This window comes from Mytilus galloprovincialis, chromosome 12, assembly GCF_965363235.1.
Source record: "Mytilus galloprovincialis chromosome 12, xbMytGall1.hap1.1, whole genome shotgun sequence".
Classification (NCBI taxonomy): Eukaryota; Metazoa; Mollusca; class Bivalvia; order Mytilida; family Mytilidae; genus Mytilus; species Mytilus galloprovincialis.
The window spans coordinates 4,794,720-4,820,412 of NC_134849.1; the positions used below are offsets into that span (position 1 = coordinate 4,794,720).

At 33.3% G+C, this 25,693-nt stretch overlaps 1 protein-coding gene across 1 annotated transcript in view; it reads right to left on the bottom strand.

Annotated features, from left to right (window-relative positions):
* Positions 1 to 4,343: 4,343 nt before the first annotated feature.
* Positions 4,344 to 25,693, bottom strand: part of LOC143054224 (T-complex protein 1 subunit alpha-like) — a 32,174-nt gene continuing 10,824 nt past the window's right edge. Inside the window, exons 4-12 of the mRNA XM_076227151.1 lie at positions 23,564 to 23,661; positions 22,612 to 22,722; positions 20,826 to 21,007; positions 19,990 to 20,116; positions 15,858 to 16,033; positions 15,180 to 15,303; positions 13,644 to 13,836; positions 12,760 to 12,923; positions 4,344 to 5,185 (exon numbers count right to left, since the gene is read on the bottom strand). Coding sequence (XP_076083266.1) covers positions 4,972 to 5,185; positions 12,760 to 12,923; positions 13,644 to 13,836; positions 15,180 to 15,303; positions 15,858 to 16,033; positions 19,990 to 20,116; positions 20,826 to 21,007; positions 22,612 to 22,722; positions 23,564 to 23,661 — 1,389 coding nt within the window. The 3' untranslated portion in view covers positions 4,344 to 4,971. The remainder of the gene's footprint in view (positions 5,186 to 12,759; positions 12,924 to 13,643; positions 13,837 to 15,179; positions 15,304 to 15,857; positions 16,034 to 19,989; positions 20,117 to 20,825; positions 21,008 to 22,611; positions 22,723 to 23,563; positions 23,662 to 25,693) is intronic.

Below are 25,693 nucleotides of genomic sequence, written 5' to 3' on the forward strand. Positions count from 1 at the left end.
GACCTTTTGGATTATAGCTCTTCATCTTTTATATAAGCTTTGGATTTCAAATATTTTGGCCACGAGCATCACTGAAGAGACATGTATTGTCGAAATGCGCATCTGGTGCAAGAAAATTGATACCGTTAATTTTATTAACTACGTTTTAATATTATTTTACAAATATTTATCGTATTCCATCCAAAATAAGAGGCTGATTTTCCAAGTTTTGAAAAATCAAGGTGTTGCAATACTTTTTTCCATGTGTATATATCATTAAGGGGAAGCTTAATACAAAAAGTTATGATAAAAGAGATGATTTTTCATTTCCTGACGTTAATTACTTTCGTATCTATTTTAGATGGTGACGTTCAAGATGGTGTTTGTGTGATTCCCTAGTGCAACAACATATAGATTTTAACGAGAGAATTTTATGTATTACTGAAAAATTATTACACAAGGGTTTTCGATATCACAAACTAGTCAAATTTTTTACTAAATTTTATCATCGGTATACGAACATCATTCAGGAATATAACTCGATATGCAGACATCTTATACATTCAGGTATTTCACATCCATATTCTTTACAAAGCACAAAAATTTCAGTTTTCACATAAAAAGCTAACAAAACCTTTAAACAGACTCATTGAGAAGGGATATAGTTACGATACTGTTGTCAGGTCATTAAAGATTGCATATTTTGGCTTTGATATTGATTAACTTATAAGGTCTTTGTATCGGAATTAAACACATTTATTCTAAAACCAGTTGTTGGCATGATACAGGTTATGTTCTTCTCATATATTTTATGATGGTATAATACAGGAGGGATTGTGCCTGATATTCATATGATGAAGACATAATCTTTCAATCAATTTAGTTGAGGTCTGGAGCTGGCATGTCAGTAACTGGTAGCAGTCTGTTGTTATTCATGTATTATTGTCATTTTGTTTATTTTCTTTTGTTACCTATTTTTTATGGTAATATTCTTTACAAAGCACAAAAATTTCAGTTTTCACATAAAAAGCTAACAAAACCTTTAAACAGACTCATTGAGAAGGGATATAGTTACGATACTGTTGTCAGGTCATTAAAGATTGCATATTTTGGCTTTGATATTGATTAACTTATAAGGTCTTTGTATCGGAATTAAACACATTTATTCTAAAACCAGTTGTTGGCATGATACAGGTTATGTTCTTCTCATATATTTTATGATGGTATAATACAGGAGGGATTGTGCCTGATATTCATATGATGAAGACATAATCTTTCAATCAATTTAGTTGAGGTCTGGAGCTGGCATGTCAGTAACTGGTAGCAGTCTGTTGTTATTCATGTATTATTGTCATTTTGTTTATTTTCTTTTGTTACCTATTCTGACATTGGACTCGGACTTCTTGTAAACTGACTTTTACTGTGCGTATTGTTGTGCATATGTTTTTCTACGTAGGCTAGAAGTATAGGGAGAGGGTTGAGATCTCAAAAAACATGTTTAACCCACTAATATTTTAGTGTTGTGACTGTCCCAAGTCAGGAGCCTCTGACCTTTGCCTAATAGTCTTGTATGATTTTTAATTTTAGTTTCTTGTATATAATTTGGAGTTTAGTATGATGTCCATCATCACTGAACTAGTATACATATTTGTTTAGGGGTCAGCTGAAGGACGCCTCCTGGTGCAGGAATTTCTCGCTGCATTTAAGACTCATTGGTGGGCTTTGCCTGTTGTCTGCCCTATGGTCCTGTTGTTGTCTCTTCGACAAATTCCTGACTTCCATTTTCAATTTTACTTTTATATACAAGAACTTACAAAAATAAATTGTGATCGCCAACTTTTCTGTGGAAAATTGACAATTGCATAAATATTGACCCCCTAACAGCTTTTAATTAACCAGAGGGGCTTCCTTAAATTACTTTTTTTGGACAATGACTCTATATGATTTTAGATGTCAACAGTAAATGTATTTCAAGAACATGTTTGCATGTTCCCTCAACCTTGGGCTATTTATTGTTATGTTTCTTTGTTTCAAGATGTAGTCTGATCTAAAATAGGAACTTTGAAAGTAAGAAAAAAAATCTTTTTTCCCCGCGGGATGCACTTCCCTCCTGTGTCTTACCCAAGCAGTTCATAGCCTAAAACTTCCAAAATACAACTGATGGATATCTAACTACATATATTTTTATTATAACAGCCAATAGCATGAGCGTGTATGTAAAGGTAAAATCTTGTTTGCTAGCTGAAACAAAAAGTCATCATTAGGTTAGGTAAACTACCCTCCTTTAAGAGTAGACTAGTGCTACAGATAACCAATCTATCTGTCTGTAGGACTTAGGATTTTTCAAGGATTTTCTTACCCCAGGAGTAGATTACCTTAGCCGTATTTGGCACAACTTTTAGGAATTTTGGATCCTCAATGCTCTTCAACTTTGTATTTATTTGGCTTTTGAACTATTTTGATATGAGCGTCACTGATGAGTCTTATGTAGACGAAACGCGCATCTGGCGTATAAAATTATAATCCTGGTACTTTTGATAACTATTTACACCACTGGGTCGATGCCACTGCTGGTGGACGTTTCGTCCCCGAGGGTATCACCAGCCCAGTAGTCAGCACTTCGGTGTTGATATGAATATCAATTATATGGTCATTTTTATAAATTTTTTGTTACAAAACTTTCGAAAAACTAAGGATATATAATCCTGGTACTTTTGATAACTAATTAGGCTACTTCGAATGGAGGGTTATTTACAATTAGGGAACAACTACTTCACCATCCAGGTCTTGGTTAATCCCAAAAATCTGAAATGCCCTTCTTTAGACTGCCCTACCCAGATCCATTTTAACTCGAACTTGATCACGGTCTTTGTAGGCATTGTGTTCATGGCAGTCCACTTAATTTGGTCCTGGTATCTATGATCAGTTTACTTAATATGCAGTCAACAATATATATAATACATCAATCAGCATCCAAAGGTCTTCCAGATCAAAAGATGAAATCTGTCAAGCATTATTTGCCCTACCGGTTAAAATATTCATTTGTTTGAAACAAAATTCTATCTTGATCTTCAATTTGGCATGGGGTATACTTAAGAACAAATAATAAGTCAGAATCTTCAAGCAAGACTGAAACAAGAGGCTGTCACAACGACAGCAAACCGGATTTATTAATATTTATTTGTGTCCTGGTAATATCACAAGAACCATTACTGATGAATGGTGAAAGTGAAAATCGTCAATATCAAATTTGACCTCCATTTCGTATCCACATCTTAAAATTTGAAAAGCTTAGATTGAATGGTTCATGAGTAAATGCAACAACGTAAATGGAAACGCCATTTCACAATCTTTCAAGAACCATAACTCCTGAACGGTAAAAGTCAACTCGTCATTAATGAACTTGACCTCTAATTTGCCATCAGTAACAACATATAAAAATTTCAAAAGCTTTGATTGAATGGTTCATGAGAAAATGCACGAACACGACTGGAAACACCATTTTTCAATCTTTCAAGAACCATAACTCCTGAACGGTAAAAGTCAAAATTGTCATTATTGAACTTGACCTCTATTTTGTCATCAGTAACAACATATTAAAATTTGGGAAGCTTTGGTAAAACAGTTCATGCGTAAATGCAGGGACACGACTGGAAACACCATTTTTCAATCTTTCAAGAACCACAACTCCAGAACGGTAGAAGTCAAAATCGTCATTAATGAACTTGACCTCCATTTTGTCATCAGTAACAACATATTAAAATTTGGGAAGCTTAGGTAGAACAGTTCATGCGTAAATGCACGGACACGACTGGAAACTCCATTTTTCAATCTTTCAAGAACCATAACTCCTGAAACGGTAAAAGTCAAAATCGCCATTATTGAACTTGACCTCCATTTTGTCATCAGTAACAACATATTAAAATTTGGGAAGCTTAGGTAGAACAGTTCATGCATAAATGCACGGACACGACTGGAAACTCCATTTTTCAATCTTTCAAGAACCATAACTCCTGAACGGTAAAAGTCAAAATCGCCATTATTTAACTTGACCTTCATTTAGTTGTCAGTAACAACATATTAAAATTTCAAAAGCTTTGGTTGAACGGTTCATGAGTTAATGCACAGACAACATTTGATTGCCGCCCGCCCGCCCGCCATACATCCCCAAATCAATAACCGACATTTTTGTTACAAAAATCCGTTAAAAAGTGTTGAAAACTTGTTGTTTGAGTGAATTTAAGTCCAAGGACCATAACTCTACACAAAATCATCAGACAGACAGACAGACTGAGTGCAAACCTTAAGAGGACTAATTAAAGTACTTCCACTGCACTTCTTCTGACAAAGTCATAAAACAACTATTATTTTGTAGAAAATGTTTTACTTGACATACAAAAGCTCTCACACAAACATCACAGTACAGTATAATGGATAAATGCCACAAATATGAAGAAATATGACCCCAAACAGACATGTTTAACATAACTGTTTAAATGTTTTCATGGTTTTGTAGTTATATGGCAGTACAGAAATACTGCAATAATTTAGATACTTTCAATATATGATAAGTACACCATTGTTAGATTTATTTAATAGCAGTGGGAATAAATTTTGTAATAATTCAACGCTCAGATTAAATGCTTCTCCCTTTCCTTCAAATTATAAATGTTTGCTATAAAATTTAAAGTTTTAATTGAAATATATCATTAAAGTTAACCATAACAGATTGAAGTGTCAGTAATGAAATTTTAATACAAATAATTACAGAGCCAACATTTATTGTGTTGTCTGTCTTTTACCCTTCCCCTTCCCACATAATCAGGTGTGACCCCAAAAACCCTTAAGTACAATAATAATAACTTATATATTACATTTTTTCTTCTGGGTCTTATCAGCACTTTGAAGAATTTGGAGTAACATAAGATTAGGAGATTTGAATATTACAATCATACTGTGTAAAATAATTGTCATAAATCTATAAATAAATAATTATCCGAGTTGTCCAGATCGTAGAGCCTGTTCATAAGCACTACCTCCACCTTGGCCACCTTCTTTCTCTAATTTGATCATATCATCGATTCTTAGAATGGTAATAGCAGCTTCTGTAGCAAACTTGAGAGATTTGATCTTAGAAATGGCGGGTTCTAAAACACCAGCTTTCTTGTTGTCACGGACAGTACCTTCATACAGATCTAAACCAACCCTGAAATAGGCAACATTATTTCTATAGAAATAGGCAACATTATTTATATAATTTTCTCAAATTTCACATCACACATAACATTAACATTTGTAAAGTAAGAGTCCATGTCGAAATATTTCTATCTGTCAACATAAGTCATGCAATTACTTCTGTAAAGTAATACTTTGGATTCATTATTATTTGTTGAATAACAATTTTGGTGGATCTTGTTGGTATGGGTCAACCACAAAATTAAATGTTCAACAAATGACTAATTTCCTATAGGATTATATGTAAACTTCTGCAAAAACAACAAAATCAAATGTTCAACAAATGACTAATGTCCTATAGGATTGTATGAAAAACAACAAAATTAAATATCAAAGAAAATATGCAAGTTTTCCTCAAACCACGAAATTAATGAATCCATAAATATCAGGCTTTTATCTCACAGTCAACCCTATGACACCAATCAGATATGTGTAATTAAACAAATTTCTGTTCATTACTTTAAATATTGTGTGAAATGGAGATGTTTATTTTCCACTGATTATACATGTATAAAGGAGTATATGTGAATAATTCAGACACAAAACTGCTGATAAATTCTGTCTCAGATTTAATTCACAATCTGTACCAATCAGTACAGACCATGGAATATATTCTGGTGTTTATATAACCAAATGTATAACTATAGGTATAATCATATGTATACCACAGCAAAGTTATGGGTACAAGTTCTTATCACAAAATGCATATCAAAATGGCCTTTTATACACCTCTCAGGAAATCCCCAATACACTACATTTCAAGTGGATATTATAATTTCAACCTGCATACAATAGGCACCCCTAATATGTTTACCTTAGATATTGTAAAAATATATACTCCAAAATATTAACTAAATTTGTCAAGGTACCATTAGTCATATGATAGAAAAGAAATGTATTTCACACAGTAAATATCTTCGTGATATAACCAATTTTTTTCAATGATAATGATTTCTGTTCCTAAAAAAAGTTGCCTACATTTTAGTACCTACACATCTAGCAAACAGCCTACCATAAAAAAAAAACTTTTAAAACAGATGGGATTACATTTTTTCTAAAGATAACGTGGATTTCTGGTCTAAAACATGTAACTGAAGTTGTTGGTCAAAAACAAAATTTCCTAAAACCTACCTACTTAACCCTACAAGTCATGGGTGGGCAAGAGCAAACACATTTTATTTTCTTATTTAATGAGGGTGGCCTTACACCCTGACTTATGTTCTTTAGTTGGTTCTGGTTTGTTGTGGAAGGCTCTGAGTTTATGTCTGTTGTTATATACTTTGACTTACCATCTGAGGTCTTTATGTTCTTTAGTTGTTTGTGATTTGTTGTGGAAGGCTCTGAGTTTATGTCTGTTGTTATATACTTTGACTTACCATCTGAGGTCTTTATGTTCTTTAGTTGTTTGTGATTTGTTGTGGAAGGCTGAGTTTATGTCTGTTGTTACATACTTTGACTTACCATCTGAGGTCTTAATGGTTCTTTAGTTGTTTGTGATTTGTTGTGGAAGGCTCTGAGTGTATGTCTGTTGTTATATACTTTTGACTTACCATCTGAGGTCTTTATGTTCTTTAGTTGTTTGTGATTTGTTGTGGAAGGCTTAGTTTATGTCTGTTGTTATATACTTTGACTTACCATCTGAGGTCTTTATGGTTCTTTAGTTGTTTGTGATTTGTTGTGGAAGGCTCTGAGTGTATGTCTGTTGTTATATACCTTGACTTACCATCTGAGGTCTTTATGTTCTTTAGTTGTTTGTGATTTGTTGTGGAAGGCTCTGAGTTTATGTCTGTTGTTATATACTTTGACTTACCATCTGAGGTCTTTATGTTCTTTAGTTGTTTGTGATTTGTTGTGGAAGGCTCTGAGTTTATGTCTGTTGTTATATACTTTGACTTACCATCTGAGGTCTTTATGTTCTTTAGTTGTTTCTGGTTTGTTGTGGAAGGCTCTGAGTTTATGTCTGTTGTTATATACTTTGACTTACCATCTGAGGTCTTTATGTTCTTTAGTTGTTTCTGGTTTGTTGTGGAAGGCTCTGAGTTTATGTCTGTTGTTATATACTTTGACTTACCATCTGAGGTCTTTATGTTCTTTAGTTGTTTCTGGTTTGTTGTGGAAGGCTCTGAGTTTATGTCTGTTGTTATATACTTTGACTTACCATCTGAGGTCTTTATGTTATTCAGTTGTTTGTGATTTGTTGTGGAAGGCTCTGAGTTTATGTCTGTTGTTATATACTTTGACTTACCATCTGAGGTCTTTATGTTCTTTAGTTGTTTATGATTTGTTGTGGAAGGCTCTGAGTTTATGTCTGTTGTTATATACTTTGACTTACCATCTGAGGTCTTTATGTTATCTAGTTGTTTGTGATTTGTTGTGGAAGGCTCTGAGTTTATGTCTGTTGTTATATACTTTGACTTACCATCTGAGGTCTTTATGTTCTTTAGTTGTTTGTGATTTGTTGTGAAAGGCTCTGAGTTTATGTCTGTTGTTATATACTTTGACTTACCATCTGAGGTCTTTATGTTCTTTAGTTGTTTCTGGTTTGTTGTGATAGGCTCTGAGTTTATGTCTGTTGTTATATACTTTGACTTACCATCTGAGGTCTTTATGTTCTTTAGTTGTTTCTGGTTTGTTGTGGAAGGCTCTGAGTTTATGTCTGTTGTTATATACTTTGACTTACCATCTGAGGTCTTTATGTTATTCAGTTGTTTGTGATTTGTTGTGAAAGGCTCTGAGTTTATGTCTGTTGTTATATACTTTGACTTACTATCTGAGGTCTTTATGTTCTTTAGTTGTTTGTGATTTGTTGTGGAAGGCTCTGAGTTTATGTCTGTTGTTATATACTTTGACTTACCATCTGAGGTCTTTATGTTATCTAGTTGTTTGTGATTTGTTGTGGAAGGCTCTGAGTTTATGTCTGTTGTTATATACTTTGACTTACTATCCGAGGTCTTTATGTTCTTAAGTTGTTTGTGATTTGTTGTGGAAGGCTCTGAGTTTATGTCTGTTGTTATCAGTGATATTGTTGTCTTTTTTCAAAACGACCTCTACCGTTTTTTATTGGGAAAAATGCATATTTTTTATTGAAATTGGGAAATTTGTATATTTTATTCTAAACACATCTCCAATTTTTTGCTGACCTTTGCTGTCTTTTTTGCACTGTTTTTTCATGTATATTTTGGCCGTATATTTTGGTTGTCAGACATTTTCAACCTGAAAGGTACTTTTCGGAGAGGGGAAAGAAACAGAAGCAATGATGGTACTTTATGCATTGAAAACTACATGTGTTACAAACATCATGATGATTCTGAACAGAAAACCGGATCTCAAAAGTGCTTTCTAATATCAAAATAATAGCATGAATACGATATTTACAAACATTACACCAATGCCATCACTGTTTGGGGAAAATTTGAAACTTTTTGGGAGGAATTTTAAGCCATTTTTTTTAGTAATTGGGAATTTTCTCTAGGGGAAAAGGCCGAATTTCGGCTGTAATTTGAGGCAAACAATATCACTGGTTATATACTTTGACTTACCATCTGAGGTCTTTATGTTCTTTAGTTGTTTCTGGTTTGTTGTGGAAGGCTCTGAGTTTATGTCTGTTGTTATATACTTTGACTTACCATCTGAGGTCTTTATGTTCTTTAGTTGTTTCTGGTTTGTTGTGGAAGGCTCTGAGTTTATGTCTGTTGTTATATACTTTGACTTACCATCTGAGGTCTTTATGTTATTCAGTTGTTTGTGATTTGTTGTGGAAGGCTCTGAGTTTATGTCTGTTGTTATATACTTTGACTTACCATCTGAGGTCTTTATGTTCTTTAGTTGTTTATGATTTGTTGTGGAAGGCTCTGAGTTTATGTCTGTTGTTATATACTTTGACTTACCATCTGAGGTCTTTATGTTCTTTAGTTGTTTGTGATTTGTTGTGGAAGGCTCTGAGTTTATGTCTGTTGTTATATACTTTGACTTACCATCTGAGGTCTTTATGTTCTTTAGTTGTTTGTGATTTGTAGTGGAAGGCTCTGAGTTTATGTCTGTTGTTATATACTTTTGACTTACCATCTGAGGTCTTTATGTTATCTAGTTGTTTGTGATTTGTTGTGGAAGGCTCTGAGTTTATGTCTGTTGTTATATACTTTGACTTACCATCTGAGGTCTTTATGTTATTCAGTTGTTTGTGATTTGTTGTGGAAGGCTCCGAGTTTATGTCTGTTGTTATATACTTTGACTTACCATCTGAGGTCTTTATATTTCTTTAGTTGTTTGTGATTTGTTGTGGAAGGCTCTGAGTTTATGTCTGTTGTTATATACTTTGACTTACCATCTGAGGTCTTTATGTTCTTTAGTTGTTTGTGATTTGTTGTGGAAGGCTCTGAGTTTATGTCTGTTGTTATATACTTTGACTCACCATCTGAGGTCTTTATGTTCTTTAGTTGTTTGTGATTTGTTGTGGAAGGCTCTGAGTTTATGTCTGTTGTTATATACTTTGACTTACCATCTGAAGTCTTTATGTTCTTTAGTTGTTTGTGATTTGTTGTGGAAGGCTCTGAGTTTATGTCTGTTGTTATATACTTTGACTTACCATCTGAGGTCTTTATGTTCTTTAGTTGTTTGTGATTTGTTGTGGAAGGCTCTGAGTTTATGTCTGTTGTTATATACTTTGACTTACCATCTGAGGTCTTTATGTTCTTTAGTTGTTTGTGATTTGTTGTGGAAGGCTCTGAGTTTATGTCTGTTGTTATATACTTTGACTTACCATCTGAGGTCTTTATGTTCTTTAGTTGTTTGTGATTTGTAGTGGAAGGCTCTGAGTTTATGTCTGTTGTTATATACTTTTGACTTACCATCTGAGGTCTTTATGTTATCTAGTTGTTTGTGATTTGTTGTGGAAGGCTCTGAGTTTATGTCTGTTGTTATATACTTTGACTTACCATCTGAGGTCTTTATGTTCTTTAGTTGTTTGTGATTTGTTGTGGAAGGCTCTGAGTTTATGTCTGTTGTTATATACTTTGACTTACCATCTGAGGTCTTTATGTTCTTTAGTTGTTTGTGATTTGTTGTGAAAGGCTCTGAGTTTATGTCTGTTGTTATATACTTTGACTTACCATCTGAGGTCTTTATGTTCTTTAGTTGTTTCTGGTTTGTTGTGATAGGCTCTGAGTTTATGTCTGTTGTTATATACTTTGACTTACCATCTGAGGTCTTTATGTTCTTTAGTTGTTTCTGGTTTGTTGTGGAAGGCTCTGAGTTTATGTCTGTTGTTATATACTTTGACTTACCATCTGAGGTCTTTATGTTATTCAGTTGGTTGTGATTTGTTGTGAAAGGCTCTGAGTTTATGTCTGTTGTTATATACTTTGACTTACCATCTGAGGTCTTTATGTTCTTTAGTTGTTTATGATTTGTTGTGGAAGGCTCTGAGTTTATGTCTGTTGTTATATACTTTGACTTACCATCTGAGGTCTTTATGTTATCTAGTTGTTTGTGATTTGTTGTGGAAGGCTCTGAGTTTATGTCTGTTGTTATATACTTTGACTTACCATCTGAGGTCTTTATGTTCTTTAGTTGTTTGTGATTTGTTGTGGAAGGCTCTGAGTTTATGTCTGTTGTTATATACTTTGACTTACCATCTGAGGTCTTTATGTTCTTTAGTTGTTTGTGATTTGTAGTGGAAGGCTCTGAGTTTATGTCTGTTGTTATATACTTTTGACTTACCATCTGAGGTCTTTATGTTATCTAGTTGTTTGTGATTTGTTGTGGAAGGCTCTGAGTTTATGTCTGTTGTTATATACTTTGACTTACCATCTGAGGTCTTTATGTTCTTTAGTTGTTTGTGATTTGTTGTGGAAGGCTCTGAGTTTATGTCTGTTGTTATATACTTTGACTTACCATCTGAGGTCTTTATGTTCTTTAGTTGTTTGTGATTTGTTGTGAAAGGCTCTGAGTTTATGTCTGTTGTTATATACTTTGACTTACCATCTGAGGTCTTTATGTTCTTTAGTTGTTTCTGGTTTGTTGTGATAGGCTCTGAGTTTATGTCTGTTGTTATATACTTTGACTTACCATCTGAGGTCTTTATGTTCTTTAGTTGTTTCTGGTTTGTTGTGGAAGGCTCTGAGTTTATGTCTGTTGTTATATACTTTGACTTACCATCTGAGGTCTTTATGTTATTCAGTTGGTTGTGATTTGTTGTGAAAGGCTCTGAGTTTATGTCTGTTGTTATATACTTTGACTTACCATCTGAGGTCTTTATGTTCTTTAGTTGTTTATGATTTGTTGTGGAAGGCTCTGAGTTTATGTCTGTTGTTATATACTTTGACTTACCATCTGAGGTCTTTATGTTATCTAGTTGTTTGTGATTTGTTGTGGAAGGCTCTGAGTTTATGTCTGTTGTTATATACTTTGACTTACTATCTGAGGTCTTTATGTTCTTTAGTTGTTTGTGATTTGTTGTGGAAGGCTCTGAGTTTATGTCTGTTGTTATATACTTTGACTTACCATCTGAGGTCTTTATGTTCTTTAGTTGTTTCTGGTTTGTTGTGGAAGGCTCTGAGTTTATGTCTGTTGTTATATACTTTGACTTACCATCTGAGGTCTTTATGTTCTTTAGTTGTTTCTGGTTTGTTGTGGAAGGCTCTGAGTTTATGTCTGTTGTTATATACTTTGACTTACCATCTGAGGTCTTTATGTTATTCAGTTGTTTGTGATTTGTTGTGGAAGGCTCTGAGTTTATGTCTGTTGTTATATACTTTGACTTACCATCTGAGGTCTTTATGTTCTTTAGTTGTTTATGATTTGTTGTGGAAGGCTCTGAGTTTATGTCTGTTGTTATATACTTTGACTTACCATCTGAGGTCTTTATGTTATCTAGTTGTTTGTGATTTGTTGTGGAAGGCTCTGAGTTTATGTCTGTTGTTATATACTTTGACTTACTATCTGAGGTCTTTATGTTCTTTAGTTGTTTGTGATTTGTTGTGAAAGGCTCTGAGTTTATGTCTGTTGTTATATACTTTGACTTACCATCTGAGGTCTTTATGTTCTTTAGTTGTTTCTGGTTTGTTGTGGAAGGCTCTGAGTTTATGTCTGTTGTTATATACTTTGACTTACCATCTGAGGTCTTTATGTTATTCAGTTGTTTGTGATTTGTTGTGGAAGGCTCTGAGTTTATGTCTGTTGTTATATACTTTGACTTACCATCTGAGGTCTTTATGTTCTTTAGTTGTTTCTGGTTTGTTGTGGAAGGCTCTGAGTTTATGTCTGTTGTTATATACTTTGACTTACCATCTGAGGTCTTTATGTTCTTTAGTTGTTTGTGATTTGTTGTGGAAGGCTCTGAGTTTATGTCTGTTGTTATATACTTTGACTTACCATCTGAGGTCTTTATGTTCTTTAGTTGTTTGTGATTTGTTGTGGAAGGCTCTGAGTTTATGTCTGTTGTTATATACTTTGACTTACCATCTGAGGTCTTTATGTTCTTTAGTTGTTTGTGATTTGTTGTGGAAGGCTCTGAGTTTATGTCTGTTGTTATATACTTTGACTTACCATCTGAGGTCTTTATGTTCTTTAGTTGTTTGTGATTTGTTGTGGAAGGCTCTAAGTTTAGCTACAAGATCTGTGGAGTCCTGGGCTGCATTAACTGCTAGCTGTTTAGGTATCACTAACAATGATCGAGCAAATTCTGCTATAGCTAACTGTTCCCTTGAACCCTACAATCATATAAATATATATATATTCTATTTGTATCTCTTTTTGTTTCAAAGTTAATTAAAGTATTATAAAGTACTATGTATATTTATTATTAATATATTCCATTTTAAAGTTGTTTTATTTATTTCTATGATTGTATTTGATTATATGTGATTGTACGCAATTGAATTGTGTATATGTTTATCTCTTGTTTCACATGATGTGAATGTGACAAAAGTGTTTATAAATATAGCATAGTGTATTGTATTGAATGGGCCTCCTCATGGGATTTTTTGATAGTTTGATAACTTCACCTTTTATATAGGGGCTATTCCAGAAAAAAATGTATGGGGGGGGTTGGAAGGCACATTGTATTAATAATACATGGGTGATGGGTATCAGAGCAACTTTTCACACAATAATGCACTATAATTCTCAATTACAATTGTCTGGGTAGCTGGTGCTGACAAAAACTGCCTTCCAACCCCCCCATACATTTTTTTTTGGAATAGCCCTAGTCCTTATTTGATTACCAGACCTAATATTTAATAATTATTTGATAATCTAGGACTGCCATTTGATTATTTGATTATCTTGTGTACAAAATAATTAATGATCATGTGATCATATTGGCAATTTGTTATCGGATTACTTGGACACCCCCATGAGGGGCCTCAAGAGTTGTCTCACTGCCAACCATACCACATTTTCTTTTGTTTATACTTAGACAGCAAACTTACTAAAGAAGTAGCAAAGTTTTCTAGATAGATAGACAGAGCAGCCTCTACAGCACCACCACCGGGGACTACAGTCTTGGACTCTAGGACACGCTTCACTACACACAGGGCATCATGAACAGATCGTTCCATCTCATCGCACATGAAGTCATTAGCTCCTCTCAGTATAATAGAAGCAGCTGATCTGGCCTTTGGTCTGTTGGAAAAAATATAAACAATTTAATACTGGAAACTTAACAATTTTTGCAAGCAATTCATTTTTACAACAGATAGTGTTTATTTTAGTGCTATATGTGGAATACCGATCATTTCTTAATATCAAAATGTAACAATTAAAAGATGAATGTATATCAGGACACAAATGTGAGAGTAAGAGAGTGGAAACCATAAAAACTTGTAACTTTCCAACCATGAAGGAGAATAACTTTAGAACGGTAAGTGATTCACTGCCCAAACTCTGTCATCATGTCTTCCATTAGTTCTTAGTATTATGTACATGTAGTATAAGTTTCATAAAATTTGAAAGAGGAAAGTGCAGAAACTGGTGGATAGTTGTTTAATTGGCAAACATACAAATGATTACGTTGTTTAATTGGCAAACATACAAATGATTACATTGACTGATTGGCAAACATACAAATGATTACATTGACTGATTGGCAAACATACAAATGATTACATTGGCTGATTGGCAAACATACAAATGATTACATTGACTGATTGGCAAACATACAAATGATTACATTGATTGATTGGCAAACATACAAATGATTACATTGACTGATTGGCAAACATACAAATGATTACATTGATTGACTGATTGGCAAACATACAAATGATTACATTGACTGATTGGCAAACATACAAATGATTACATTGACTGATTGGCAAACATACAAATGATTACATTGACTGATAGTTGATGTTATAACACCACTGATAAGAGCCATTTTTGGAGCTATTTTGTGGTGGCAAGTTTTTATTGGTGGAGAGAGCCAGTTGTTAACAATCCTATTGACTATTTATCTATACATTTAGATAACTATTACCTATCAAACTTGAAAGTTTTATACCCGTATTTGGTTGACTGTCCCAGATTTAATTCAAAGTCAGTACCAATAAGCAGTACTTGCCTATAGAACATTTTCTGGTATTTATATAACCCAAATGTATAACTGTGTGTACAACATATATACAACAGCAAAGTTATGGGTAGAAACCTGTTATTACTGTTAAAAAGGCATTTGCAATATATGCAATATAATTATAGACCAAATTAAATTTGAAGCCACATACCTCTTACCCCTTTCCTATTCCTGAGTGACTTATGTTGAGCAAATGTTTGATACTGGTCCAAGAATGTATTTTTAAAGCCATACAAAATTTGTGTTGGTTTTTTTTTTCCTTCAAATTTTGTAAACATGATTTTTTTTATATCAAGCAAAATCTTTTACTGAACATCTATCTGAAGTAAAATAGGAATTTTTTTTTAATGTGAGAAGTATATGAAATTTTTGACATATTAAAGGTTCCACTAACCCTTTAATGAGACATAATTCATCATCACAGACTCGTTCTTGACAAACTTCTTCAGCCTGACCCAGGAATGCAGCATCAAAGGATTCTTCTCCTTCTAAGTTAGCTAATGTTGATACTAACTGACCTGAAAAAAACCCAGATAAAGAGCATACTTCAGTTTATAATTCAGTCATTGGCTTATTGTTTACTGTTACTGTTTATTCATTATCATTCCATGGGTGCTATTTGGGGGGGGGGAGTGTTGTAGGAATATATGAAGGAACTAAGAATCAAATATAACATCAAAAACAAATTATATGCTTGTATTCATAATTCATTAAAACCATAAAGTGATATACATATATCCACTGAATACACTTTTTTCATTAATCTACAAAATAAAGTACCTTAAAATAGGCCATTAGTTTTCTTGTTTCAATTGTTTTACATTTGTCATTTTGCATTGTTTAGAGACTTTTTACAGCTGACTATGCAGCATGGGTTTTGCTCATTGTTGAAGGCCATATGGTGTCCTATAGTTTGTATGTCATTTGGTCTTTTGTGGAGAGTTGTCTTGTTGGCAATTATATCACATCTTATTTTTCTATTGGATAAACAAATTCACAATATGTGAAGCCATGATTCATTGACTGGATTAAACATTTGTTATTCAAATGTTCTCCTTGATTCAATACTGACCTCCTGTAGCTTTAGCTATTCTTTTTAAGTCAACCTTTTTACACCTCCTGACTGCCATTGCTCCAGCCTCGACAAAGTATTTAAGACAGAGGTCATCTATACCACCAGTTGTAAGGATAACATTGGCTCCCGATGATAAAATCTTATCTATTCTTTCCTTTGTTATATCAGATTCTCTAAAATTAAAGTAAAAAATTATTGTAAACATTATTTTTAAATTTAATTCAATAATCTACACAAATTTGTATGAAGACAATAGTACTATTGAAACAATCAGTTTGTAATCATTCAACTCATCATTGTCCCAGATATAATTCACTGTCAGTATCAAAGTTACTCATCATTGTCCCAGATATAATTCACTGTCAGTATCAAAGTTACTCATCATTGTCCCAGATATAATTCACTGTCAGTATCAAAGTTACTCATCATTGTCCCAGATATAATTTACTGTCAGTATCAAAGTTACTCATCATTGTCCCAGATATAATTCACTGTCAGTATCAAAATTACTCATCATTGTCCCAGATATAATTCACTGTCAGTATCAAAGTTACTCTTCATTGTCCCAGATATAATTCACTGTCAGTATCAAAGTTACTCATCATTGTCCCAGATATAATTCACTGTCAGTATCAAAGTTACTCATCATTGTCCCAGATTTAATTCACTGTCAGTATCAATAATTAGTACTAACTCTTGGTTACTCATCATTGTCCCAGATTTAATTCACAGTCAGTATCAAAGTTACTCATCATTGTCCCAGATTTAATTCATTGTCAGTATCAAAGTTACTCATCATTGTCCCAGATATAATTCACTGTCAGTATCAAAGTTACTCATCATTGTCCCAGATATAATTCACTGTCAGTATCAAAGTTACTCATCATTGTCCCAGATATAATTCACTGTCAGTATCAAAGTTACTCATCATTGTCCCAGATATAATTTACTGTCAGTATCAAAGTTACTCATCATTGTCCCAGATATAATTCACTGTCAGTATCAAAATTACTCATCATTGTCCCAGATATAATTCACTGTCAGTATCAAAGTTACTCTTCATTGTCCCAGATATAATTCACTGTCAGTATCAAAGTTACTCATCATTGTCCCAGATATAATTCACTGTCAGTATCAAAGTTACTCATCATTGTCCCAGATTTAATTCACTGTCAGTATCAATAATTAGTACTAACTCTTGGTTACTCATCATTGTCCCAGATTTAATTCACAGTCAGTATCAAAGTTACTCATCATTGTCCCAGATTTAATTCATTGTCAGTATCAAAGTTACTCATCATTGTCCCAGATTTAATTCACTGTCAGTATCAAAGTTACTCATCATTGTCCAAGATTTAATTCACCGTCAGTATCAATAATTAGTACTAACTCTTGGTTACTCATCATTGTCCCAGATTTAATTTACAGTCAGTATCAAAGTTACTCATCATTGTCCCAGATTTAATTCACTGTCAGTATCAAAGTTACTCATCATTGTCCCAGATATAATTCACTGTCAGTATCAAAGTTACTCATCATTGTCCCAGATTCAATTCACTGTCAGTATCAATAATTAGTACTAACTCTTGGTTACTCATCATTGTCCCAGATTTAATTCACAGTCAGTATCAAAGTTACTCATCATTGTCCCAGATTTAATTCACTGTCAGTATCAAAGTTACTCATCATTGTCCCAGATATAATTCACTGTCAGTATCAAAGTTACTCATCATTGTCCCAGGTTTAATTCACAGTCAGTATCAAAGTTACTCATCATTGTCCCAGATTTAATTCACCGTCAGTATCAATAATTAGTACTAAGTCTTGGTTACTCATCATTGTCCCAGATTTAATTCACCGTCAGTATCAATAATTAGTACTAACTCTTGGTTACTCATCATTGTCCCAGATTTAATTCACCGTCAGTATCAATAAGTAGTACTAACTCTTGGTTAATTCTGGTGTTTATATAACCCAAATGTATAACTAGAGGTACAATAGTGTTTATACCACAGCAAAGTTATGGGTTTTGTCTTCTACAGTCAGACAATAGTCCACATCTTTGACCCAGAAGCATTGATGTGAAAGATAAATGCGTCAGAACAGCAATTAGTGTTTCAGAAAGAGTAGATTTAATATTTCATGGGAAAAATAACCAGATGACTGTGAAAATTTGTTAAAGCTAGTAAAATCTGTATAATTGGACACCTATAAAAAATAATATTAAGAAAAGTTACTTATATAAGTAAAATTAAAGATAGCATCGTTTTCAACATTATTTAAAGGTAATTTTAAAAGTTATTGGTTAAATAATTTGAAGAAAAATTAAATACAAAATTTCATTAATTGATTCAAGATTTTGATAACACCACTTTGAGCTCTCTTCAACTTGGCTTTGTCGATCAGTATTTATTGGCATAGTACTTTGAGAAAACAAAAGACTATTGGCAGGAAAACTGGCATTCCTTGTCAGTTAAGATAGTAGTTGAATGCATAATGAAGGATTTGAACTGACAACCTCAGTGTTGACAGGCTAATGATCGCTGTAGATAAACTACTAAGACCACTAAGCAACAAAATCACCTTAAGGCTTTGATGTTCCCTTCTTATAATCATGATACAGTAGATCTTAATGACCTGCTTCACCAGGAGAACCATGATATGCCCTTCTTTGCTAATTGCATATTGAAGTTTTTGTAAGAATCAAATTGATTATTTACAAGGTTATAATCAGAAGTCATTAAAATAGACATATAGAAAAAGTTATTTGAGGATATCCTAAATCCTATAAAGATAACCTAAAATCTGACAGTTAAGTTAGTCCTACAACTCTCGAATGAAAACCATAAAATATTCAAAATCAAAAGGTAGTTTCCTTTTATCAATCCCAATAAAAGCATAGTGTTTTAAGTAAATCAATCTAGGCATATACTATACTTAAACACATTTTGTTTGGAATAAATAGATTAAAGCAAAGTTGAGTTAGCCATAAATTTAACACTGAAATGACAAAACAAAATAATTTCAAAATTCCAAGGGAAAACATAATGACCAATTATCATCCTTTTTCATTCATAAAAATCTTAGCCTTCCCTTTCATGAATGTGACCTACCGAATTAGACTATTTACCGGATTTGTTATCACATAAGCAACACGACGGGTGCCACATGAGGAGCAGGATCTGCTTACCCTTCCGGAGCACCTGAGATAACCCCTAGTTTTTTGGTGGGGTTCGTGTTGTTTATTCTTTAGTTTTCTATGTTGTGTCATGTGTGCTGTTGTTTGTTTGTCTTTTTCATTTTAGCCATGGTGTTGTCAGTTTGTTTAAGATTTACGAGTTTGACTGTCTCTTTGGTATCTTTCGTCCCTCTTTTAGCATTATCCCAGATTTGATAGACCATTAGTACCAATAAGAAGCACTAACCTTGGTTCATATTCTGGTGTTTATATAACCCAAATGTATAACTATAGGTACAATCATATGTATACCACAGCAAAGTTATGGGTAAAGTCTTCATTTGACATTGATTATTTGAGAGCTATTCCAGGTAAATTTCATTGTGCAGGTATTGTTGAATAATTTGTCATGACCCATTCCTTAGAAAAAGTCATAGGAAAATATATACTTTAACATTGGATACAGAGATTTCCAAGTGAAATGAAATATATAATTGCCTGTAGAATTTTGGTTTTGTTGTCATTTTTTGGCAGAGAAAATGAAAGACATCTGTCCAACATCCAAAAGAAGAAATACTGTTCAGACAAGTATATTGACTGATTGATATTCTAAGGATGAACTAGTACATGTAGGATATTGATATTTTAAACTGGGATTGAAGGTCCAATAAAACATTTGGGATTCACACACAACTAGTACATGTAGGATATTGATATTTTAAACTGGGATTGAAGGTCCAATAAAACATTTGGGATTCACACATAACTAGTACATGTAGGATATTGATATTTTAAACTGGGATTAAAGGTCCAATAAAACATTTGGGATTCACACATGAACTGAAAGACATCCAATGTAATTGGCGGTAAAAACTACAAGCCAGATAAGCTAGTTTCTGGACAAAAACATATTATTTCATCAAGGGATTAATAAATCTGTGTAGACATTACCTCTGACGAACACCATCTAGCTGATCTGGATTTTCTATTAATACTTGAATACCCATCTTCATCTTGGCTTTCATTAAACTGAAGTCTAAACACGCAATTTTTGCTCCAGATATTTTCTTTACCATTGCTGCAATAAAAATAAAACTTCTAATTTAACTTGTATATATATATCAGAGTTTTTTCTTACAAAAATAATTTATTTGCGTTTAAATCCCCACCTTTTTGCCATGTATCTCTTCATGTTATAGGGTATTTATATCAATCTGTGCCAAACTCTGTAGGTTTCTGTCAGATAGTGTTGTAGATTGTCTGACCGAACCAATTTTTGTCTGTCTAAAAAAATTCAATTAATTTAGCTTTTTGTGTTGGGTATATTTTAAATGTTCTGATTGGTCTATGATGATATTCATGGTGAAAAATGCATTACAGGAAAGCCAATACAATATTTGCGCTTTTTGTCATGATTGCTTCCTTTGTCAGTCACGTTACATTTCAAGACTAACTGGGGATAGCCCCTTGAACATACTTCAGAGTAAACATTTTACCCGGAAGTTTTCATTTCTATCGATCTGTGCGCAAGCATATCAAAATACAATAAGTCACAGAACCGAGACGGTGTCACAACAGACATACGATTTAAGTCTATTTCATCGGTCAGGACAGTCGGTGTTTGTCACACTGTTGTGTTAAGATGGCATACAATTTTTAAGATATGAGCCTTCCTGATGGGGATGATGTAGCAGATCATAATTATCAGGAAAGGATTTTTAAGACTGTAAATATACCTTGACAGGTCGTTCTCAAGTTTAATGTGCTGTAAAAAAATCTTTACTTACCTTGTGAGGCTACTGTACAATTTAAAGCATATCCATGAACAAGTGTGCTTTCTTTCAAACTCTTCCCATGAGCCTTCAGTACATTGACTGCCTTGATTGGATATCTGTAACCCCCTTTGCCATCAGATGTTTTAATTGCCATGGCAGCATCAACAACCATGTTGGAAAAGAATTCCATTTCACTGTCTTAAGTCAAGGTTGTATAATTCTCAAGGCATTCTTAAATTCAAATGAGTTTTGATCATTCAAAATTGTATTCATGACCCCTTAAGGATCTACCTAGGTCAAGTTTAGGAATTTGTGACAGATGTTCTGACTCCTTGAAGTTGTATTTTTTCCTACGAAGTGTTTTGATTCCGAATAATTTTCAGTAGAAACCTATGCTGTACCATTGCTGCAAAGAACACTATAGCTCATGTAATACAAAACTTAACAGATGATGGGGGTTATTAAGGACCTTGACTGGCTGTTCAGTCATTAGACTTAACAGTAAGACTAATGGTCCAAACAATACTAAAAGTCTCCTTATAATAATAATAATAATATTTTTTTTATTTAAAGAGGGTAAACACAGTTAGTTACAATTACTAATCTTTCCTGAGGCCCTCATATACATGTATACAATACAAGTAAAAAAAATAATATTAATAATAAGAGAAATAAGCTGCAACTGAGAATATTTCCTTCAATTTTTAAAGGTTTATGTTATACTACAGACATAAAAGTGTTCAGTACCTTGTAAGAAGTACTTCCAAAAATACAGAAGTATTTGGATCAAAGTACTGACATACTGTACCCCACTGTATATACTATCAATCTACATAGATTGAAAGCAAGTTGAATGGGAATGGCTAAATTGTAGAAATCATTAACCATATAGGTTTCTCATTTACTATATTTTCTTAATTATGAATTTTTGTGTTGGGTATAAACGTATTTTCACTTTTGGTATATAGCTGAAATTTGATACAAAATGACCTTAAATCTGTGCTGATACAAAATGACCTTAAGTCTGTGCTGATACAAAATGACCTTAAGTCTGCGCCGATACAAAATGACCTTAAGTCTCCGCCGATACAAAATGACCTTAAATCTGAGCTGAAACAAAATGACCTTAAATCTGCGCCGATACAAAATGACCTTAAATCTGCGCCGATACAAAATGACCTTAAATCTGCGCCGATACAAAATGACCTTAAATCTGCGCCGATACAAAATGACCTTAAATCTGCGCCGATACAAAATGACCTTAAATCTGCGCTGATACAAAATGACCTTAAATCTGCGCCGATACAAAATGACCTTAAATCTGCGCCGATACAAAATGACCTTAAATCTGCGCCAATACAAAATGACCTTAAATCTGTGCTGATACAAAATGACCTTAAATCTGTGACGATACAAAATGACCTTAAATCTGCGCCAATACAAAATGACGTTAAATCTGTGCCGATACAAAATGACCTTAAATCTGAGCCAATACAAAAGGTGCAGAGAATAACGGTATTCTGATGATTCAACTGCATGGTTGCCTAATAATTGTTATATTGCATTCTTCCGTGTAGATACCCCCCTTTACGCCCCTCCCTAATAATTGTTATATCCACTTCATTTGAACTTAGGAAGATACTTCATTTAAATTGTGTTGTTTTATTTATTTTTGTCTCATTGACTATCATACCCTATCTCCTTATTTTAATATGACTGTGACAACTATTTGAATACATTCATCATGTTCATTACAGATATAAAATGACGATAAACATCAGCTATAAGTAAAGGATACGGTCCAATGATTTTACTTGACATGCTGGTTTTTGACGCACTAATGATACATTCTCTTCCCAACTCCTCTACATTTATTGTCATGTGTTCCTGGATGTATTTACAAGCTTCTCTAAAAATAGAATTCTCATAATAGATTATAATCATCAATCTTAAATGATTAGTTACTGTTTTATCCTCATACATACTTGTAAAGTGCAAGTTACTTGTACCAAACCCTTCAAATGTCGCAGCAAATATGATTTTACTTAAAAATGTGTGCAAGATCAAATATTTAACACCTCAATAAAATAACAAAAATAATGATTGCGTTACTGGCACTATCACTTTCTATGTTCAGTGGACCATGAAATTGGGGTAAAAACTGTAATATGGCATTAAAATTAGAAGGATCATATCATAGGGAATGAGTGTACTAAGTTTCAAGTTGTTTGGACTTCAACTTCATCAAAAACTACCTTGACCAAAAACTTTAACTTGAAGCGGAACAGACGGACGAACGGGCGAACAAACAGATGCACAGACCAGAAAACACAATGCCTCTCAACTGTATAACCTAATGGATTCTCGTCAAACATACTCACATTTCTTCACATTTTATGTTTTGAAATGGAAATAACTATTCAAGGGAGGTAACTAACCTGCATGCCAGTCTATAAAGGGATGTAACTAACCTGCATGCCCGTCTATAAAGGGAGGCTACTTACTTGCATGCCAGTCTATAAAGGGAGGTAACTAACCTGCATGTCAAGTCTATAAAGGGCCCGTCTATAAAGGGAGGCTACTTACTTGCATGCCAGTCTATAAAGGGAGGTAACTAACCTGCATGTCGTCTATAAAGGGAGGTAACTAACCTGCATGCCAGTCTATAAAGGGAGGCTTCTTACTTGCATGCCAGTCTATAAAGGGAGGTAACTAACCTGCATGCCCGTCTATAAAGGGAGGCTACTTACTTGCATGCCAGTCTGTATCCACTGATGATGGAGGTAGGATGGATTTTACAGTTAACAAGTTCATCAGCATTCTTCAACAACTCAGCAGCAATAATTACCTACAGAGAAAAAAGTGTAAACTAAGGTTACAGCTTAATAAATTTTTAATAACAAATGTATGACTCTAAAAAGTTGTAAAATGTATGAGGGAAAGGGAAAAAAATTAACTGCCAAAGTCACTGTTACTGAATACAAACAATGTAGTGTACAGTACCTTGTAAGAAGTACTTCCAACATGACAGAAGTATTCGGATCAAAGTACTGACTTACTGTTCCCCACTGTATATACTATCAATCTACATAGATTGTAAGCAAGTTGAATGGGATTTTAAATATATCATTGAAACAGTGTAAAAGAATAACTCTTTTACCAATTTCACAATTCGATGTATCAGTATTTTAGGAATTATGGGTAATTTCATACATAGTATGCTTAGTACCCTCATTGAGATTTATATGACTAGTTATGTCTTCAGAATAATTGATACTGGCCTGATATAATTTCTATTTGTCTTGGCTGAATTTTTGTGTCTTAAATTGAACAAGAAAATTTGGTGTGCATTTGGTTTTAAAGACACTCTTTAGCTGGAAAGAACAAGAGGATTTCAGATGCTAACAACACTCACTTGACATTTCTAGTAAATTTTAAAAGGTGTGTGGTGCTTTGACAGTTTTTAATCCTAACTTTATTAAATAAACTTATAAATGCATCAATATTTAAACATTAATGTAATTGCCAAAGTAACAGCTACTGAATATTAAAAATATACTTAATAATATGATAGTGTACAGCACCTTGTAAGAAGTACTTCCAACAATACAGAAGTATTCGGATCAAAGTACTGACTCACTGTTCCCCACTGTATATACTATCAATCTACATAGATTGTAAGCAAGTTGAATGGGATTTTAAGATTTATCATTGGAACAGTATAAACAAGAATGTGTCCAAAGTACACAGGTGCCCCATTCGCACTATCATTTTCCATGTTCAGTGGACCGTGAAATTGGGGTAAAAAATAAAATTTGGCATAAAAATTAGAAAAATTGTACAATATATTAAGTTTCAAGTTGATTGCACTTCAACTTCAAAATCTACCCTGACCAAAAACTTTAACCTGAAACTTACATATCATTTTCTATGTTCAGTGGACCGTGAAAAGGGGGTTCAAAAATCTAATTTAGCATTAAAATTAGAAAGATCATATCAGAGGGAACATGTGACTAAGTTTCAAGTTGATTGAACTTCAACTTCATAAACCAGATGCTCCGCAGGGCGTAGCTTTATACGACCGCAGAGGTTGAACCCTGAACGGTTAGGGCAAGTATGGACACAACATTCAAGCTGGATTCAGCTCTAAATTTGGATTGTGATTAAATAGTTGACACAGCATAGGTTTCTGACACAGAATGAATGTGTTCTAATGAACTTAAAATTTTTGTTTCTCTTAGAGCAATTCACTATGCTGTTGAATATTAATCCTCTCAAAAAAATGTTTGAAGAAATTTTCTTTTTTATTTATGAAATTTCAAATGAGAAAAATTGAACCCAATTTTTTTAATCACATCCCCCTTTCCCTTATTCCAAAACTAATCTCAATTAAAATTTCTAAAGGAGTTTGCAACAATAACTACTCATTTAAATACATCATAAAATATTAAGATGTAAAAAAACTGCTTGTTATCACTGAATGGTAAAGATTATTTTAATTTATCAGTTGGTAGTAAAAAGTGAATATACATTGTATATTGTATATAACAAAGATTTAAGTTGATTCTGGACAAAGAAAGATAACTCCAATTAAAAAAAAATCTTGCTATTGCACAATATTTTGCAATTAGATATTTCTTGCTTACTATTCTGGACAAAGAAAGATAACTCTAATTAAAAAAAAATTTGATATTTCACAATATTGTGCAATTAGATATTTCTTGCCATTGCGCAATACTGTGCAATTGAAAAGACTTGCTATTGCACAATACTTAATATAATAATTTTAGATCCTGATTTGGACCAACTTGAAAACTGGGCCCATAATAAAAAATCTAAGTACATTTTTGAATTCAGCATATCAAAGAACTTCAAGATTT